This window comes from Aspergillus stella-maris (assembly GCF_047715825.1).
Source record: "Aspergillus stella-maris strain CBS 113639 unplaced genomic scaffold BDV14scaffold_3, whole genome shotgun sequence".
Taxonomy (NCBI): domain Eukaryota; kingdom Fungi; phylum Ascomycota; class Eurotiomycetes; order Eurotiales; family Aspergillaceae; genus Aspergillus; species Aspergillus stella-maris.
This window is the reverse complement of record NW_027396797.1, coordinates 1-19,425: the sequence shown is the minus strand read 5'-3', so window position 1 is coordinate 19,425 and position 19,425 is coordinate 1. Positions and strand designations below refer to the sequence as shown.

Here is a 19,425-nt window from a genome sequence, read left to right as displayed (position 1 = left end):
ATAGTCCGGGCAGTATTTATAGTACCTAATTAGGAAGGAGGGGCGGTGTTGCCCGCGTAACGGAGCAACATTACTCCGCCGCTCAGTCTCTTATCACTTATCAGTCCTTTATCATCACGTGGCCCTTCCACTTGCGATAAGAAAAAAAGTCGCGAAATTGCTTTCCAAGTCTCCTCCGCAATAATAATTCAATAATCACAACACCAACACCACAACTGACAATGGGCAAAGCAGAACGCAAAAAGGGCGCCCGCGCCGTCGGCAGCCCCTACCAAAAACTCTCCAAATCCGCACAAGCCACCTCCGCCATATTCAAATTCAACACCGACATCGGCCAACACATTCTCAAGAACGGGGCCATCGCAGACAACATCGTCGACAAGGCCAATGTGCAGCCCAGCCAGACAGTTCTCGAAGTCGGTCCTGGTCCGGGTATTCTGACGAGTCGGATTCTGGAAAAGGCGAAGAAGGTTATTGCGGTCGAGCTGGATCCGCGCATGGCTGCGGAATTGACGAAGCGCGTGCAGGGGACGCCGCAGGAGAAGAAGCTGCAGATTGTTTTGGGGGACTTTATCAAGACGGATCTGTCTAAGTTGCCGCCTTTTCAGTCGGTTATTTCGAATACGCCCTACCAAGTACGTGGTCTTCCTTGATCTCTGTTTGCGACGATCCTAACAGTTGCCGCGGTAGATTTCCTCCCCGCTCATCTTCAAGCTCCTTTCCATGCCCAACCCGCCCAAAGTCGCTGTTCTCATGGTCCAACGCGAATTCGCACTCCGTCTCATCGCCCGCCCCGGCGATGCCCTCTACTCGCGTCTTTCTGTGAACGTCCAATTCTTCTCCCGCGTCTCACACATCATGAAAGTCGGCCGGAACAACTTCCGCCCCCCACCGCAAGTCGAATCGAGCGTTGTCCGTGTCGAGCCGAAGCCCATTCGTCCGGATATCTCCTGGGACGAATGGGACGGTATGCTCCGCATTTGCTTCGTGAGGAAGAACAAGACGTTGCGCGCTGGGTTCATGGCGACCAAGATCCGGCAGATGGTTGAGCGGAATTGGATTACTTGGGCCAGTATGCATCCGGAGAAGGTTGCTGAAGCGGATGTGGAGTTGCTTACTGGCAAGGTGGCGTTCCCGGAGAAATTTGCTGCGAAGGGTGGTGAGAATGAGGATGTCGATATGGATGTTGATGGTGCTGAGGCTGAGGCTGAGGATAACGCTGGTCCGATTGCGGATGAGGATGACGTCGATATCTTTATGGGTGATTCGAGGAATAAGGATTCCAACGCGGCGGCTGCTCAATCAGGCCCGATCATCACGGTTGCGGGACACCAGGTTCCTCGGACAATGGTGACGCGCTTGATTCAGTATAAGATTGAGAAGATCTTGGATACGGCTGGGCTTGCGACTGCGCGTGCGAACAAGTGCGATGAGAACGACTTTTTGAGACTGCTGCACGCTTGTAACACCGAGGGTATTCACTTCTCATGAAGATGGCGGACCACAACGAAATCGAATCTTGAATCATGTCGAATTTCATTCACGCCCTTATCGCCATGTACGACTCTGAACCCCACCCTCGTCCATCCGCAGCAGGCCGGCTCCCATCCATGCCGCCATTCGAGCGGTGCAGGACGCTGCTCTCCCCACCTAGACTTTGCGCGCCGTGCTTGATCATCCAACCTCAAGACACGACTTGTCCGACTCAGTCGGCTCCGTTCTGGAGATACATCACTTATAGAGCTCTAACGACCAAAAGTGCCATTTCCTATTTATACCACCTAGCGTTTATCTATGCCATTAATCAATATATATTTATGCCTATCTTCTTATTCGTTACCTACCAGTCAACCAGACATTGCCGGATTCTCTTGGCGCCACTAGCACCATAGGTCTTTACCTCCGTCTCGTCTTTACAGGCACCAGTCAATGATCTCGAGCTATCCAGTAGGTCCAAAATCCTGTACAACCTCGGTCTACCGGCATACCAAATGGTACGCTGACAGCTGTCAGTGGCTTGAGCCTCGTTCTCCGAAATGTGCGGTGTATGGTCCGCTAGACGTCTGGCTTTAGAATACGAAGCGGATTCTATGCCACCATGCAAGGCTGAGACTTTGTACAACTCCAAATGTCGACGGGCTACGAGGCTGAAAGACCGGGGTTATAGCAAGGCTGGCCCAGGATGACACAGCTACACATCATATAATACTTGCAGCCCCAAAGTCCATTACCTCTGCCGGACAGATTAGTCCAGTCTTTACTCCAGCTCCCTCCCGTCATTACCTGCCAGGTTCTTGAGTCGAGTAAGTGCCAGTGAACCCCGGCCGGGTTCTCTATTCCACCATTCATGCGCTCGCGACCTATCGAGTGGACACTCTGGGTCTATCCTTACTGACTCATCGGATCAGAGTAGTTCCCATACTTAACAACTACTCTCTCACCTCTTGCTCCAACAAAGCCTTCTCCGCCACCCAGTCCCTCCTCACAATGGAACTCCACATCTGCATTAAATGCGCCCTGCGCTTCTTCACACTGAACCTGTACGTATCCTTTCCTTTCCCTTCCATACCATCTCGCCATTCCTACTCTCTGACCCCCTTCAATATCCACCCAACTAACTATCTCTCCAGATGCTGCAATTATTGCGGCTCCCACGGGTTCCAATGCCATATTTGTACGGGGGGTTCATCGTGCTGTGCGTCTTGCGGGAAGGCAGATCGGGATATGGCGAAGGGTGGGGAAGGGGGGGGGTTGGTGTTGAAGAATCAATTAGGAAGGAATGGCAGGTGATGAACGTTTCGTGCGTCTTTGTTGACTAGTGCTGTTTTGTTTGTTGTTTTGCGAATATTACTACTATTATCATTATCACTTCGATCGCTACATCAGGCCTACTATACGGAGTTCATCTGTATTTACAAGGTAAAAGTAAAATACATAAATGACTATTACGACATACATAATAAGCACCTCGCAGACAAAACCATCCCTAGACTCTCTGATCCACATTTCCAGCTTGCAACCATATGGAAGTCTAAACAACCTTCCTCGGCCTCCCCCTCCTCTTCGGTGCACTCTTAGTACTCTGTGCAACAAGATCCGTCTCAATACTAGGAATAGGCGTCTGGCTTACCCTGGGCTTTCCTCGTCCCCTTAAGGCCTTCGACGGAGTAGCTGCAGAACGAGCAGGCGTTGACCGTCTAGTCCCGTAACTGGGATCATTTTCGTCATCTTCATCCTCGTCAACGTCAACGTCGGGGTCAGAGTAATCTGGGTCCTCGAGGTAGATGACTCGTTGGCGTGGCGATGGTGCTTTCACCGCTTTTGGTTTTGTTGGGGCTGTTGGTATTGAGGGTTGTGGTTTTGTTTTGAGGGGGGTTGGGGTTCGAGGTGGTGTTGCGAGTTGTTTGGAGGTTGGCTTTGGGACTGAGGCCAGCTTCAAAGGAGCGGGTGTTGTGGGTGGTAACCTTGGACTTCCGCTGGGTCCTGGGGTAGGCGTAGACGTGGGGGTAGCTTTAGGCTTGGAGCTTGGTCTAGCCCTAGGCTTCGAGCTAACAGTCCCAGAATGAGAACCCCTATTCCGACTCCCTGTCCCTGTCCCCGTAGCCCAAAACGTCAGCAGCGCATAAAGCTTAATCACACTTTCGAAGTACCCAAAGGCCAGATACCCCGGAATCATAACAAGATCCTGTGGGTTGCTGAGGAAATAGGATATGAACATCACCATTCTAGACAGTACTATCCATCGAATGAAGTAAGATAGCCCATCTGGTTCAGAGGCCACTTCGCTTCCCATGAACATATAGACCAGCGCAACATCATAAACAAGCGCAAAATCCACCGTGTCTGAGATGTAAAAGGCGTATACAAACCAAGGCTGTCTAACCCACATCTTTGGACCCGCAAATAAGACACCAAAGTTCCTCCGCCACCTAGAACGAGACTCAGATAGAAACCCAGGATGACTGTCCATCGTCGTCTCGACGCATGCGTCGCGGCTATGCTGGATCTTCACCTTGTACCCGAGTCTCACGTTCCACCTCGTGATGAAGTCATATTCGTCGCCTTTGTTGGGAGCGAGTAGGCTCAGCAAGGACCGCTCATTTGTGAACGTCCGAATGAAGTTCGGATCTGTAAGGATTGTCGAGCGGTGCGCAGTTGTCCGTCCAGATATGACTGAAACACTGCCGTCAAGGGCGTTTGTCGCGCGATTCTCAAAATTCTCGTGCTCGATGGCTAAAGCACAAAGCATACCCCACAATGAACGCATACTCAGTCCTCGATATGTCCGTCTCATACGACCCTTCGAACCGACAATACCAACACTAGCATCCTCAAACGGGGCCAAAATCGCTGGAAGGAACCGCGGACTAGGCCAAAACGTATGCTCATTCATCAAAACCGTTATCTTGGTATTGACATACTGCAACCCTGTTGCAATCTGGACCCGCCTGTTGTTCACATCTCCACTGGACCCCTTGACACGAATCTGCGTATACGGGAACCGCCGTTGGAATGGCGCAACAACGCGCTTCGTTGCCTCGCTCATCGAATTTCCGACGGGGACAATGACTATAACGCCGGGTTCATTCGTGAGGCAAGCCGTGAGACATTCTTCGAAATCGGGATTGTGCGGGTCGAGTGTTGGTATAATGACTGTGCAATCGCGCGGTGTGAAGGTTGATCGTGAGGGTATGGGTACAGGCTTGTAAACGAGCCAGAAAGAGACGATGTGCACTATGAGTCGTAGGTACCTGAAGATAAACAGGTAAAAGAAGAATGTCCCCGCTCGATTTGCGAAGAATCTGTTGAGCAGGATCTGGGTGTTGCTAGGCAGGTAGCTCAGGAGCTTATACAGGGTCTTCGAGAGAATGACTTGGATATTCCTCGGTACCAGACCGTATAGATCTGGTAGGAGCGCAAGATATCTATCTACCTTGTTTCCCTGTGGTGTGGATGTTTTTCGAAATGACATTGCCCATTTTCCTTGCGGCTTCTGTGATTCTGCGCCGAAGTTCAAGTACTTCATGATCCATGATTTTTTCGAGACCCAGTACATGATTGTAGCAACGTAGTCCCTGCAGTGCTTGCGGCACATCCCCATCACGAAGAAGAGAAGTGCTCTTCCGTAATAGAGCGCTGTAGCGACGAAGGGCGCTACGTGCGGCGATGTCAGTGCTAGTGGCAGGAGTATGACGAAGAGTAACCTAGAAATCATCTTTAAGTTGTTTAGCCTGTCGCCTTGTAGTGGACCGATCTTTCAGTATGAGGCTTGTAGATGATGTTCTGGGATATTCTCCCTCGCACTGTGGGTTACGGGGTATATATCCCCCTGAGTCCTGCGAACAATGGTCTTTGAGACAAAGCATTACTCAACAAAGAAGACATTGCGACAGTGAGAAGCCTCAAAAGAGCTCTCGACGTTGAATCAAACGGGGTGAATTGAGGGTGGTCTTTGTTCTTTGGAGTAGCTCGATAAACAAAGCTTCTCCAGGGTAGTCTGCATTTCTCAATCGATATCCTTTTTCCTGTGTCATATTTTCATCCAAGGCAGGTGAGCAGCGCGTGATGCGCCAGCATCAACTTCCATGTCAGTAGAATTCAAGCCTGGCGGTCGCTGCAAGGCGGATAGATAAACTATCTTCAGCCAGAATCAAAAATTCTTCTATTTCCGAGAATGCGCCGAAGACAAAGATAGTAAATGATGCAATACTGTCTATCACACAGCTTTTTATCTCGCAATTGACCTGCTCTGCTAGGAGTGTGCTACGGAGACAGGAGCGAGGGGGGCCTATTTACCAAAACACCAACTGCTATTCTTTTGCTCCCACTTCAACATACCATCACCGCATGTATGAACAGTCTCCTGAGTTTTCCTACGCGGTGCACCGTACATTACTTTTTATTCCCATGATTTAGCCCTCCACCGCCACAAACTTTGAAGGCTCTAGAGGCGGAAATAAGTCCTGACCTTGATGACACTCACTCTTTGAACCTTAAGCGGACCGTTTTTCCGCTTCGCAAGTCTTGCAATTTGGAGAAGAAACAGTATCGAGAAACTGCATTGGACGTTTTGCCATACACATCAGCCAGCATGGCATTCAATATCTAGCCCCACGGTGATCAAAAGATCGTACTTACAACGCAGAACGGGGCTGCTTCTGCGATTATATGAGAGCTACTCGGATGCGTGCCGACCTATACCTACCCCACTCACATCTGGTCTTCAATATCCAGTCAAGCTAACAACAGATTCTGCTTAGCCGTGCTTACAGAATTGACCCCACCCCCAACCACGCATGCATGGAATCACTGCACGATCCAAGCTGGACGCCCGCGAACCCCAAGTCCACCCGCGCCGGAACCGCCTGGTACTTACTCAAAACGTACGACACAGCACACCGCTACAGATTAGATAATGACTCGCCCTTGACAGAAGAAGTCGCGCAGTGGGAGAGAAACACGAAACGCCTGATGCGCAATGCATGGGGTCATCGAGGGAAGCAGCTTGATGATTCGGTGCGGACGCTGTGTACGCTGCTTGAGGAGAAGTTGAGGGCTATGACTGTAGAAAAAGGGAAGGTGGCGTGGGTTGTTGGGGAGAAGATGTAGGTGTCTCTTGTTTGTCTTTGATTTGTGTCTTCTTGCTTCTCGCTATGACTGTATACACTTACGAAACGGTTGCTAAAATATGACTGGTTCTAGGAGTCTAGCCGACATCGCGACGTTCCCGTACATCAGCCACATTCAGTGGATAGACCCTGGTAATCAACTTCAGTACCCAAGCGTAATGGCCTGGTATGAGCTGATGGCAAGCATTCCTGCTTTCTGGAGGGCGATGGCCGCGGTGGGAATGATTGTTGAAGATTTGCCTGTGCGACGAACTGCCGTTAATTGAACCCGTACGATACCCCAGCCTTCGCAGCTACGTTGTTTGGATCTTACTTTAGCAAGATTGGATTTGAATCACCTTTGGCGATTTGGTCGGTGGTCTTATTATGCTGGAGGGTTAATGCTAGCCATTCCTACCGGCATATGGCGTCCTAGCCTGCTATGTAAGATAACCGTGAGATCGAGTCTTTTGCTCCAGACAAGGCGTAAGTCTACAGAAGGCAAAAAGGAAAACTCTACAGTCAGGAACCCCTTGCCATCAAACGTCTAGGATAGAAGCCTACCACAGAAAAAAAAAGAAAAAGAAAAAAGAAAAAAGAAAAAAGAAACAGTAGTCACGCCCGGGCTCGAACCGGGGACCTTTCCAGCACTCAAAAGTGTGAATGGAACGTCATACCGCTAGACCACGCAACTGTAACATAAAAAACATGTATATTGTTTTGGTTTATATCTAATGCCTTCTACTTTGCGAAGAGTAGGTACCCGCGACTTTTGTTCCTTTCACCGGAGCCCTGACTTTCGAGTCAAGCCTCGAGGTATGCTGGGGAAGGGACGAGCCGCCCCTGACCACATAAGCTAGAGAATAGGAACTAGAGATACTTGGTCACTAGGTAGTGAGTTATTGTATATTCGCGTTGCTTGTTCATTTCTAAAAGTCTTTGTGGGACTGAAGTCCCTTACGGTGAACCGCGTCTTGCCCTCTATAAAGAACAGTCAAGACAACGGACTAGAAGGTCCCGCCGCAGTCTACACTATGCACCTTTCGAGGATCATGCAATAGACCTGGGCAGTCAATTGAATGAGTCGGCTATCTCTGCTTGCAGGGGTGCACTTTGCCGTCTTGACAACCGTTATCTCGCCTGCCGCACCATACCCGCCTGACTCCATTGCGGCCGAGCCCAACTATAAGCCTGCCGAACAACCAGTTTCCCGGGCCGTAAGCAATCGGACAATTAATCACCTAATCTTCAGCTACTGAATCTTATTTCTATCGTACTATATCATATTGTGCCGTCAAAGCTTAATCGACCACGTTCTTCAATCCCGACAGCGTGGGTCGGACCTCCGACGTTATCAATCGGGCCTCCGCTATCAGGGTTTTGTATGGAGCCAAGAACTGAATTGATAGTGAAGGATTGATAGTCGCGATAACATTGACAACCTTGATGTATATCAGTTATGCCTCCCCAGCTAGTCTACATTGACGATCTGGATTCAACAACGTCCTTCCTAGTATACGGCATCATGGACCGCTCCACGCTCCGGTCGCGAGTCGCCAAGGCAAAGAAATATATGCAGACGAAGGAGGCGCCTGAAGAAGGCGCTGCATACTTTAATGAGGATTTACTCCCTACGCCGCCGGGTGAGTTGGCGATCTTTACCTATAAGAAGAAAAAAACGTATTTTTGAGCGCAGACTAATGTGTTACAGAACATCGAACATGGAATATCCTCCACTTCTTCACATACTATCTAACAACGACATTCTCACCGAGTAGTTACAATCTCGGCGCGACCCTAGTTAGCCTCGGGCTGGTATGTCCTCCAAGTCACTACGCCAAACAGGAATCCAAAACTAATGTATGGCAGAGATGGTGGCACTGCATCCTAGCAGCCGTAATCGGCTCCTTCATCCTCTCCATAATCGTCGTGCTCAACTCGCGCGGCGCAACCCGCTACCACGTCGGATACCCCGTGTACGTCCGCGCAAGTTCTGGAATAGGCGGATCGAAGCTCTACGTGATTGTGCGCGCGTCCGTGGCGATCATCTACTTTGCAACGCAGTCATATTACGGCGGAATGATAACCTCTGTTTGTCTGAGAGCTATCTTCGGTGATTCCTGGGTGAATCTGCCCAATCGCCTCCCTGCCAACGCGGGGATAGTTAGTCGTGACTTGTTGGCGTTTTTCGTCTTTTGGATCGTGCAGTTTGGAGTCATGTTTATTCATCCGACTGTTCTGAGGCATTTATTTGTCGTCAAGGCTGTTTATACGACTGTTGCGCTCCTCGGGGTTCTCGGGTGGGCTGTTCATATGAACGGCGGGACATTAGGTGACTTCTCCTTCGAAGGACAAGTCACATTACATGGTTCAGCACTCGTCTGGCCGATGATTCAGGCCATCAACAGCGTTATGGGCGCGCTTTGCCCGATCCTGGTAAACCAGCCTGATGTATCGAGGTACGCGACGAAACCGAGTCAAGCGACCTGGTCGCAGAGTCTGGGTATCCTTATTTCCAAGGTCCTTGTCATGTTTGTATCATGTGCGACGACAAGCGCAACGACGCAGTTTTTGGGAAAGAGTTTTTGGAATGTCTGGGATCTGTATGATGAGATTTTGACGCAGTATTGGGGGGCTCAGGCGAGGGCGGGGATGTTTTTTGCTAGTCTTGTATGTCTTTTCTTTCCCTCTCGTTCTGCTTCTTGGAATGTGTGCTAATGTTTTATATTGCAGGGAATGGTCCTCGCAATTATCGCCACAAACGCAGGGACAAACTCCCTCCCCGTCGGCGCAGACTTATCCGGTCTAATCCCACGGTACATCAACATCGTGCGCGGACAGATCCTCTGCGCAATACTCGCGCCCCTCTGCGTCCCCTGGAAAATCATCAGTTCGGCCCAATCCTTCCTCACCTTTCTGGGAAGCTACACCGTCTTCCTAATGCCCACCTGCGGCATAATGATAATCGACTACTGGATCATCCGGAAAGGAAACTTCCACGTGCCAAGTCTGTACACCAAGGACCCGGGATCCGTCTACAGCTACTACCACGGATGGAACCTACGCAGTATCGCTGCCTGGGCGGGGGGCGTGGCGTTTACAGTGCACGGTATTGCGGGAAGCTTAGATCCCGAGAGTGTCGGTGCCGCAAGCAAGAATATGTATAAGCTTGGATTCCTATTGAGTTTTGCAATGGGGTGTTTTCTCTATTATGTGTTTAATCTTGTTTGGCCTGTTTCGGCTGTGCCGGGGGAGGAGGCTGTTAGGGGTGGGACGAAGCTCGGGTTTGAGGTTATGGCGAGGACTGAGGGGTTTCTTGAGGGGGAGAGTGTACAGGGGATTAGGATGGGGTTTACGGGGGTTGAGGTTAGGGAGGGGGAGAAGGGGGTAGGATATGGCGTTAAGGAGGTGTAAATTCTCTTAGAACGGGACAGTATATGAACCGGCTTACTACATAATTAATGACGTTTGTTGTTTCTACCCTTGGACTTGGCTTTCTTACCTATCATGGCAAATCGCCCGGCGCACCCCTTGTTAGGGCTTCTCGGCAGCGGCCTGGACGGATACACCCCTGCAGTTCGGCGGCGAGTATGGAAGGGTTCGCCCTATCATGGCACTAAGCTAAGTAAACGAACAGCAAAGCAATTAATAACTGATAAGATTGCATTACACTACCCCGCACTAAGCATCCAGAAACCCATTGATTATGTATTCGTTATCTTATCACACATTGGAATGAGAACCCCTCACCACCCCTACCCGCTTCCCCTGCAAACCCCCTCCAACAATCACATTACTCCCCCTTCCCCTCCATCCACTTCCCATTTGGCTTATACGGAAACTTCTCATGCATGTGCTTCGCAATATCACGTCTCGTCGTAACCCAAACGCCCTCCTTCTCAGCAATATACTTCATGAATTTCCGTAGTGCCTCACACCGTCCCGGCTTGCCGATGATGCGCGTGTGCAGCGGGATATTCATCATTTTGTTGCCCTCGCGGTAGAGCATGTCGAATGTATTCTTTAGATATTGCTCGTAGGATTCTGCGACACTGCTACCAAATCCGGGCGCCATGTGGAATTTGCCGTCGTTGCAGTCGTACTGCGCGCCAAACATTAGCACTTGCTTCCAAGGAACAGGATGGGAAGGGAAGGTTAGGTAGATAAGTAAAGACTCACGTTATAAGGAATCAAAAGCATCCCCTTCCTTTCCCCCTCCGGCAAACTTTCCTCCCACGGCAAATCCAACCAGTAGGGAACATCATCATTATAAACCTCACTGCTCCAAAGAAACTCCTCGCCCAACTCCGCCCAGATCTCCGGAAACTTCGCATGCGTCTGCGGCGTTCCTCTCCCAAAGTACGCACCAACCGGCATCTCCCCCGTAACCTCCTTAAGCGTCGTAAGACATTTCTTAACATACTCCCTCTCCTCTTCAGGAGAATACTCCCAAATATCCAACCAGCGATACCCATGCGCCGCGATCTCGTGGCCCTCGCGGACAAGTGCTTTCCCGAAGGTTGGGTTCTTTTGGAGCGCGACTGAGACTGCATAGGTCGTGAAATTCCAGTTGAATTCCTTAAACAGGCGGAGGAGGCGCCAGGATGCGCTCCGGGAGCCGTACTCGAAGTCTTGCTCTGCGTTTAGGTATCGTGCGTTTTGGCGGTAGCCGCCTGAGGACCCTTTTTCCCAGAGGTAGGGCTCACTGTGGGCGTCGCCGTCTAGGATTGAGCGTTCGCCGCCTTCTTCCTGTTAAGGAGGATAGGTGATTAGTGCGGGTTACTGAGAGGAGAGGGGAAGGATAGCTAGGAGGGCGTACGTAGTTAAGGATGAAGGAGACGGCGATGCGTGCGCCGTTGGGCCATTGGGGGTTGAAGCCTTCTTCGCCGAAGCCTGGGAGACTCCGTTGGCTAGTTATTCCTCAATAAAGTCAAGGAGATGCGTACCTTCAAAGTCCCGAGGAATGCTATACTTCTCCTCAATGGTAGGCATTTTGTATCAATTGCTCAATTTGGAACCAAAGAAAAGCCGTGAGGTTTAATAATGAACAAGAAAAAAAAAGACCCAAGACAACTCGTCGCAACCCCGCCAACTTCACGCTTTTATACTACACGAAAAACACCTTCTCCAACTCACCCTTATCTCCCGATAGCACTGGCCTATCTATGACTGTCAAGGTCCCCCTCCCATCGGAGGCCAGATAGGACATCCGTCGGAGGCCCCGGTCCCACTTTATTTTCGTGATAAGCCCTCAGGTACCGTATTTGCAGGGTTACTCCAACTCGAAGAAGTCCCAAAAGGAATAACAGCCCACCATACCCCTCCAAAGCAAAACATACCAAAAGTAAGGACAACAATTGAGGGGCTACGTTGAATCGTGCTGGCAAAATGTCCGTCTTCTCGCTCGTAACGAAAGAAAACAACCCCGTCACAACAGAAGTCCTTGACTCTGTTGCTGCGACACTGGGGATTGAGATCGCGGAACATGAGAAGGAGGATTATCGCACTTTGTTGGCTGTTTATCATGAGAGTGTTGAGGCGTTGATGGGGTTGCCTGGTAAACCCACTTACCAAAACTACCCTATCCCCAAATTTCATTGCGCATTTGCTAACAGCGCAAGGCAGACTACATCCCCAAAGTAAACGAAATCCGCTTCCCCCGCCAAAACATCCACTTCCCCAGCGCAGAAGAAAACCCATTGAACGCATGGGCCTGGAAATGCGATATCCAAGACCAAACACCACCTGATAGCCCAGGTCTCTTGGCAGGCAAGACAATCGTCATGAAGGATAATATCGCCGTTAAAGGCGTTCCGATGCTCATGGGGACTGCTATGGTTGAGGGGTATACGCCTGTACGTATTAATCCATCTTTCACTACCACAAAATGCAAGCTAAGAAACGTTATGGCGCGCAGGACACCGACGCAACAGTCGTAACACGCGCCCTAGAAGCAGGCGCAGTAATCAAGGGGAAGGCCGTCTGCGAGAATCTTTGCCATTCTGCGACGAGTTCTTCGGCGGCAACTGGGTCCGTCCATTCTCCGTTTGCGAAGGGGTATAGTAGTGGTGGGAGTTCGAGTGGGTGCGGTGCGCTCGTTGCGAATGGGGATGTGGATTTGGCTATTGGGGCGGATCAGGGGGGGAGTGTGAGAGTTGTAGGTTGGCCTGCTTCTAGACCTCTTATCTCACCTTTTCTCGAGATTTAAGGAGAGTGTTTACACGGGAATGGATGAACTAACATGTTTGTCTGCGCAGCCAGCAGGATGGTGCGGCCTCTACGGCCTAAAACCTACATTCGGCCTTATGCCATATACAGGATGTGGATCGAATGAGCCGAGTGAGTTGCATCGCGCTCCTCACCCTTTGTAATCATCAATATACAAGAAGCTGACACTGATACAAAAACAGCAAACGACCACCTCGGCCCCATGACACGGACCCTCCTCGACAATGCGCTCCTCCTCCAAGCAACAGCCGGAAACGACAACATCGACGACAGATCCTTCGCTGCCCCTCCTCCATCCAGAACTCCACAATATCACAAAATCCTGATTGATATCCAGAACCCCAAGGACCTCACGGGCGTAAAAATCGGCGTTATAACAGAAGGAATGAATATGCGCGGCATCGACCCGCGCGTACACGCAACAGTCTCCCGCGCAATCGAGCTCTTCAAGTCTCTCGGCGCTGAAGTCTCGCCCGTTTCGGTACCGATGCACTCCAAGGGCGCCGCAATCTGGACTCCCATATCCAAAAGCGGGAACTTTCACAGTCGAATGAATCGCGCTTTCGGGCGCCGAGGACATGCGCTCACAGAACTGAATACAATGTTCCACCCCCTGACGCAAAAGAAATGGGACAACGCATACGTCTCAACGAAGAATATCTTCCTGAACGGCGCATACGCGGAATCTGCGTTCCCGGGAATCTTAAGCAAGGCAACGAATCTCTCGCGGCAACTGCGAGATGAATATGATGCCGCGCTAGCAGAATATGATGTTCTCGTCCTTCCGAACTTGCCATATATCGCGAACTCCCACGTCGATAGCGCGACAGCGACACCACTACAACAGATTGCGAAACAGGTTGGGTTGACGAGTAACACGGCGCCGTTTAATCAGAGCGGGCATCCGGTGCTGGCTATGCCTGTTGGAATGTTAGAGATTGAGGAGGGGCCGTTGAAGGGGAGTGGTGTGAAATTGCCGGTTTCGATGCAGGTTGTTGGGAGGTGGTGGGGGGAGGAAGACGTTTATAGGGTTGCGTTGGCTTGGAGTGAGGCTTATAATTGGCGGGATATGTAGACAATATTTGTTTTTTGTTCCTTTTTTTGATGGGTTGATATCAATCACTGTTCTGAAGGGCTGTTAGAAGGGCGCAATGCAAAGTACTAGGGAATGAGTGACATACCTCGTTTCTCGGAACTTCATGCCGGTGTAGGCAGCAGGAGCTGTTTAGAACTCGATCCCAAACTCCACAGATGGATCATAGAGAGGAGCCATGAGATAGAGCTGGCGACGAAGCTTCGAGATCTGAATTCGGCGCTGGATTCGCTCGTATATGATTGTTAGGGTCTTTGGGAGAGACATGGTGACTCGGACACTTTTTCCGTTCTGCTGAGTCGAGAGGAGAGGAGAGGAGATGTGAGGTTGAATAAAGTAGTATAGTAGTGGAATAGCAAAGTAGTAGCTCAAGAAGTGCGTATGTTGTTCCAGATATTTTAACAATAACGTGTCTGATGGAGATACTCGCAAAGCGATAGCGTGTCTGAGAGCGATATGGGTAGTTGTAAGATGCAAGATGGAAAGCGTCAGAAGAGAACCTCGCCCACCATAAAAGAGAGTACCCTCAGACCTCCCACACCCCCAGAAACCCCCGTAAAAGCTTATTCCATGACATGCCCATGGCGAACGTACGCGACAGCGTGCCGTGTATGGCCTCGGACACCCCAGGGCATTTCCAAGCCGCTCATATCCAGGTGCGTTCTGGAGATCTTCTCCGCGTACGTATCAAATACCTGGCCCTTAAACCAGAGCACAGTATACATGCATCGCCCCATGGGCTACCATGGACACATGTTCGGAAGCGTGTTCCTCGCGTGCGTGGTAGGCCAGGAACATAGGGCTGGGTTCCTGACCTGGAACCTTACTCTATCAGGCGCATACCTAGAGGCGTTAAGAAGATGGCGACACTGGGCTCAATGATTGTTTTAGAAATTTGAACAAAAGTTCTAAAGCTATTGTTAAGTAAGGTTACTGTTATTTCGTTACTTTCGGGGTGGTCCACCTCAATCGACTGGCCCTCGTTGTTTCTTGAGAGAGGGAACTGTGTCATGTTTGAGTTTATACGGTTCGCTTAGATGGCGCACTAGATGATTCACTAGTAGCCTGATGACGACGGTCTGAGGTAAAGGTAAAGGGGCATACTGCTACTAACTATAGGAGGCAGCATCGAGGGATCCGAACCAGGGCGTCCCGTCTAATTCAGTCTGGTGGGCTTACTCTAAAACTCAGTTGGTGAGGATACCTGGGATACCACTTAGGTGGATAGGCTCGTCGCAGGGCGAGTACAGTGATATTCTCGTTTCATGAGCTGTTCCACAGTGCCTGAATAAACCAAGCCATTGAAGAGAATACTAATTCTTCTTTTCCCTATTCACCCTCTCACCAAACCCATACTCCGGCAACTTGAACTTCTCCGGCTTCTCAAAAACACCTCCCAAAAGTCTATGCGCAAGCCCAACAACACCACTCCAACTCACGACCCCAAAGAGCGCATTTCTCACCGCAACGCCCCAAGCCGTCTGCGGTGCCATGATAGTATGAAGCATAGGCGGTGTCTTCTGCAAGTCTTGCACAATGGGCCTCATCCGCTTGGTGTATGCCTTCAGCGCCGTAGCTAGGCTGCCACCACTCCCGACGCCGGCACGCTTAATTTCACCGGCTAGGGTGTAAGCTCCGACGAGAGCGAGAGATGTACCTGCACCCGCGGCACCTGCGTACCCGGCGTCTCCAACTAGTGCAAAGTTGGAACCTTTGTGGAACGCAGGAAGGCGAACTTGGACGATCTCTGTGGCGTGAAAGTCTTCTACGTCTTTCATGCCGTTTATGATATTGTCGACTTTCCACCCGGCACCGCGGTAGGTTTCCGAAATATATTCCTTCAGTGTGGGGGTGCCTTTGCTTGAAGCTTCGCGGAAGGGAGCCATGTCTTTCTCATCGCCTGGCAGGGAGTACTTCATGAATGTGCCCAAGCTTCCGTTATCATTTGGAGAAGGCCCGAGAGCGGCCCATCGACCGCCGGGGGCACTGTATTCGTGGCCAAACTGGGTGTTGCCCATCCCTGCCAGTAGATTGTCTTTCAGCGTGAAGTACGCTGCCCAGCAATTTGTCCAATGAATGTGCTTTTGATCAACGGCGCTGCCAAGACCGAGCGCTCGTGTTCTTGAATGCGCACCGTCGCAGGCGACGACGAGGTCATACTCCGTTGTAGGACTACCGTTCTCAAACTCGACCATGACAGTCGCAGCATTCTTGCTCGCCATGACGCCATTAACATGACGTTGCGCTTCTGGCTGCGTGATCGCAGCAACCTGCTCCCCAAACAGGTACTTGATCCGATTATCGTCCTTGGTAAGATTGAACAAGACCCGACTTAGGTCACCGCGAAGGATCTCAAACTCAGATACGAGGCTCTGCTGGTCTGGGTCGCCTGTGCGGCCGATGGTTGCATATGGACGACCGCTCGACCCCACGAAATTTATACCTTCGATAGGAACAGTTTTAGCGCGTACGGCGGCTTCCATTCCGGGAATCATGCGCATAGCATTTACACCGACACTGCGAATGTCGATTGCTTGGCCATTTGTTCGTAGAGATTTGGCGCGCTCGATGACCGTGACGCGGGCGCCGGCTCTGGCGAGCCAGTATGCTGTTGCGGGGCCGGCGACGGATGCGCCCACGACTAGCACTCGTAGACCGGACATGGTGGAGCATTGAAAAATGAGAGATGCAGGGGAATGAGTGAAGCTGATGGTGTATCCTGACCAGAGCCCCTGGCCAGAATGTCAATTTATACTTCCTTTCAGCTGTGACTGGCGTGGCTCTCATTGGCCAGTTGCTCGGGGGTTGCGCAGTGGTCCGGCCGCGTGTAACCCGAGCATTCAGCCAATCATGATCCAGCATCCCCGTTCATGAAGAGCCCCCAAGTAGACGCCCAGTCGATATCGTCCAAGTCGAAAGTGGTCAGTAGATCAGGGTGACTCATGCTCGGCACTGATCTATCCTCTGCGGCGATCGGAGGGGCTTCAGCTTTTCTCATATCCTTATCGCATAACGCACGTAACCGTTCAATGAACCCTGGAACGCGTCCGCAATCATCTTTAGAGGACTGGGTATCCCAAGCTTTCAGCGTAAGCCGCCTAGACCCAACATACAACATCGGCTGCGACTGCGAAACCAATAGAAGTTCAGCATGATGCAGGTATACTCTCTCTACCTTGCCCCAGAATTCATCACGTTCAATCGTAGAGAGTAGATCGCATCTCTTCCACAGAGTCATCAGCACAAAAATGAACGAATCCCACATTCCCCATACGAAGAACGGCCTGGCGTGCCAGTGGAACCTCTTCATCACGCTCCCTTGTACATTGATTGCCGCGTCTGTATCCATGATCTTACCAGCAAGGTGCAGCGCCTCACGAACTTCTGCCTGCATTGCAGTCTGATTCCTGATGGCCGGTAGTCGGATCTTCCAACGCATAGCCAGAATACCGGCTCTCGCGAGGCTCATGCTGAGAAAGTGTACCGGGTTCAGGACATCGCAGTATCGTATGAGTTTCTCTTCAATCTCAGCCTCTGCTTCGCGAATGAATTTCTTCGCTTTACCGACATCGCTGGAGTGAGCGTTTGGATTTCCGAGTGCGGCCGGCCCTCCAACCCTGGCCAAATGCTTTCCAATACAGAAACGTGATAGAGAAAATATCATATCTGTTACCCCACTCTGTTCCACAGGGGTCTCCGCCATGCCCGGCCATACCTGGTCGTCATTGAGGTTCCGCGGCAGCTGAGTGTCCCAGGACTCCGGAGTAATCGACGCCCCTACGCCGGATATCTGTGCAGCGCTACTGTCAATCGGTAAAAGTGACCAGAATAGTCGTCGTCTCATTTCTGTTTGGAATGGAGACAGACCCATTGTCTCGCCGTCACGGTGTAGACCCATGCGCTGTCCAATCCGGACAGCAACCCCTGTTAGGATCCAGTACGTGCTTGGATCGTAGATATGTCGGCATGGTATGAGGAGGAGAACGAGGGCCTGGAGAATTGTCATGGATGTAGTTTCGAGGAAGGAAGCATTGACGAGTGCTTTCCGAGTGGCACTGCTGTACCGTTGCAGAAGCACTGTCCGCGATTGTCCCAGCCTTTCAGCGCTTTCTTCTTCGCTTAGTGAGAACACGGCAAAATGATAGATCGAAAAGATTAAGCATTGATCTGCTTTAGATATTAGCTCAGGTTTCTGCCACGCCTGTTCGATCATCACATTCGTCGTCGGAACGTGCAGGATCCTGCATAGGGGATCCACGTTCTGAAGATAGGTTTGCCAAAGAAAGGTCGCATGTTCAGCGGTGGGTTGATGTTGTAGAAGTATCTCCCTGGTACCCGGGTAGGAGGTTGTATCGCCTAAAAATGCTTCAGTGAGCGGATCTGGAGGGTCCTCTCTGTCGTCGCTCCTGCCACTGCTCTCGTTCGTTCCTGCATCCTCAGACATCCGTTGCATCTCTTCGTCCCCAAGGCTTCTCCATAGGTGGCTGTCTACAAACTGAGAGGTGTCTTTAGTATTCCCCAGCAATATGCCCGGCGTACTTCTTGACCGGTTCAAAAGTTTTTGGAATATAGGCAACTGAGAAAGCTCCGCGAACCCGGTATTCAACGTAGTATCCCTTCCACTAAAGCCATCTTCCTCGAGCAAGCCATTCTCACGCAAAATCCGCTCATACCTAGCAAGCCTCTGCCGAAGCTCTTCTAGTCCTGCCTCTTGCTCTCGCCTTCCACCCATTTTTCTCTTTTGAGATAGTCGAGCACGAGGTGGCGTATATGAGCACTCGATCCCGCTCTTGCGGCACCGAAAACAGACCGGTAGGATCCTATCGCACTTTATCTTTCGCCTCGTGCATGGCTGACATGTGTAGTTCACTGTCCCATGGTTGGGAGGACCGCAGCTGCCGGTACCTGTCCCAGCCGCGTGCGGTGGTGCGGGCGCGATGCGGACTGGGTTGCTGTGGGATGAAGGAGGGGCCATCGCCGCGACAGCATTATCCCTTTACCTGGATTAGCGGTTTAGGTGACGGTTAGATCTGGACCTGAGAGACGGCCTGCGCGTTCTGTCGAAAAGCAAAATCCCTTTTCCAGTTCCCTGGCTCTCGCTAACTAGTTAGGTTAACGTAAATCCCGGTCGGTTCGTAGTTCCCGGTCGGTTCGCAGAACTCCAAAAAAAATCCATGCTTGCTCAACTTTAAAGTACTGTACAACAACCAAAAGTGATTTAAATTAGAGGAACTAAAAACCAAAACGAGTAGGACAGCTGGTTCTTTTATGTCCCTGAATATTACATTCTGAACATCTTGGTGGAGCACGTTTAGGTACACCTAAAGTTTGAGGAGCACCTTTGCTGGTACCCCCCCCTCTTGCTTCTATCTCCTCATTTCTGGACGAAATTAGGTCCCTGGCTTCCTGAAATGAAAGACCTTCTGTAGAACTTATCTGGCGTTTAGAACGACTCTTTTTCTGCCTGTCATTCTCTATAGCTGAGCGGAGATGACA

At 50.9% G+C, this 19,425-nt stretch overlaps 8 protein-coding genes and 1 non-coding gene across 9 annotated transcripts; 4 read left to right on the top strand and 5 right to left on the bottom strand.

The window, feature by feature from the left end:
* The first annotated feature begins 182 nt into the window (after window positions 1-182).
* BDV14DRAFT_163681 (dimethyladenosine transferase) lies at window positions 183-1,947 on the top strand. Its single transcript, XM_073767081.1, has 2 exons — window positions 183-635; window positions 691-1,947. Exons 1-2 carry the CDS (start codon window positions 222-224, stop codon window positions 1,489-1,491), a joined length of 1,215 nt encoding a protein of 404 aa, XP_073632755.1. The 5' UTR covers window positions 183-221; the 3' UTR covers window positions 1,492-1,947.
* Window positions 1,948-3,031: 1,084 nt separating this feature from the next.
* On the bottom strand, window positions 3,032-5,056 carry BDV14DRAFT_195321 (uncharacterized protein; the record flags this gene model as incomplete). The annotated part of the gene is made up of 1 exon (XM_073772150.1): window positions 3,032-5,056. The coding sequence occupies one exon, from the start codon at window positions 5,054-5,056 to the stop codon at window positions 3,032-3,034; it is 2,025 nt and encodes a 674-aa protein (XP_073632754.1).
* Window positions 5,057-6,300: 1,244 nt separating this feature from the next.
* On the top strand, window positions 6,301-6,895 carry BDV14DRAFT_195320 (uncharacterized protein; the record flags this gene model as incomplete). The annotated part of the gene is made up of 2 exons (XM_073772149.1): window positions 6,301-6,605; window positions 6,703-6,895. 2 exons carry the CDS (start codon window positions 6,301-6,303, stop codon window positions 6,893-6,895), a joined length of 498 nt encoding a protein of 165 aa, XP_073632753.1.
* A 325-nt stretch (window positions 6,896-7,220) lies between these two features.
* On the bottom strand, window positions 7,221-7,302 carry BDV14DRAFT_t16. The gene has a single exon. It is a non-coding gene; the product is annotated as a tRNA-Val (tRNA).
* An 831-nt stretch (window positions 7,303-8,133) lies between these two features.
* On the top strand, window positions 8,134-10,022 carry BDV14DRAFT_208994 (nucleobase cation symporter-1 family protein; the record flags this gene model as incomplete). Its single annotated transcript, XM_073775542.1, has 3 exons — window positions 8,134-8,255; window positions 8,438-9,278; window positions 9,342-10,022. The coding sequence occupies 3 exons, from the start codon at window positions 8,134-8,136 to the stop codon at window positions 10,020-10,022; spliced, it is 1,644 nt and encodes a 547-aa protein (XP_073632752.1).
* Window positions 10,023-10,401: 379 nt separating this feature from the next.
* BDV14DRAFT_208993 (uncharacterized protein) lies at window positions 10,402-11,600 on the bottom strand (the record flags this gene model as incomplete). Its single annotated transcript, XM_073775541.1, has 4 exons — window positions 10,402-10,710; window positions 10,788-11,357; window positions 11,428-11,501; window positions 11,555-11,600. The coding sequence occupies 4 exons, from the start codon at window positions 11,598-11,600 to the stop codon at window positions 10,402-10,404; spliced, it is 999 nt and encodes a 332-aa protein (XP_073632751.1).
* Window positions 11,601-11,996: 396 nt separating this feature from the next.
* Window positions 11,997-13,911, top strand: BDV14DRAFT_186876 (amidase signature domain-containing protein; the record flags this gene model as incomplete). The annotated part of the gene is made up of 5 exons (XM_073770882.1): window positions 11,997-12,165; window positions 12,234-12,463; window positions 12,526-12,765; window positions 12,866-12,947; window positions 13,019-13,911. 5 exons carry the CDS (start codon window positions 11,997-11,999, stop codon window positions 13,909-13,911), a joined length of 1,614 nt encoding a protein of 537 aa, XP_073632750.1.
* A 1,246-nt stretch (window positions 13,912-15,157) lies between these two features.
* Window positions 15,158-16,636, bottom strand: BDV14DRAFT_163680 (uncharacterized protein). Its single transcript, XM_073767080.1, has one exon. It carries the CDS (start codon window positions 16,590-16,592, stop codon window positions 15,243-15,245), a length of 1,350 nt encoding a protein of 449 aa, XP_073632749.1. The 5' UTR covers window positions 16,593-16,636; the 3' UTR covers window positions 15,158-15,242.
* Window positions 16,637-16,777: 141 nt separating this feature from the next.
* On the bottom strand, window positions 16,778-18,661 carry BDV14DRAFT_195315 (fungal specific transcription factor domain-containing protein; the record flags this gene model as incomplete). Its single annotated transcript, XM_073772148.1, has 1 exon — window positions 16,778-18,661. One exon carries the CDS (start codon window positions 18,659-18,661, stop codon window positions 16,778-16,780), a length of 1,884 nt encoding a protein of 627 aa, XP_073632748.1.
* Between the last annotated feature and the right edge of the window lie 764 nt (window positions 18,662-19,425).

Coding starts and splice junctions, on each gene's coding strand:
- BDV14DRAFT_163681 (XM_073767081.1), top strand. CDS start 222: ATGGGCAAAGCAGAACGCAAAAAGGGCGCCCGCGCCGTCGGCAGCCCC. Junction 636..690: donor TTTCGAATACGCCCTACCAA/GTACGTGGTCTT, acceptor TTGCCGCGGTAG/ATTTCCTCCCCGCTCATCTT.
- BDV14DRAFT_163680 (XM_073767080.1), bottom strand. CDS start 16,592: ATGTCCGGTCTACGAGTGCTAGTCGTGGGCGCATCCGTCGCCGGCCCC.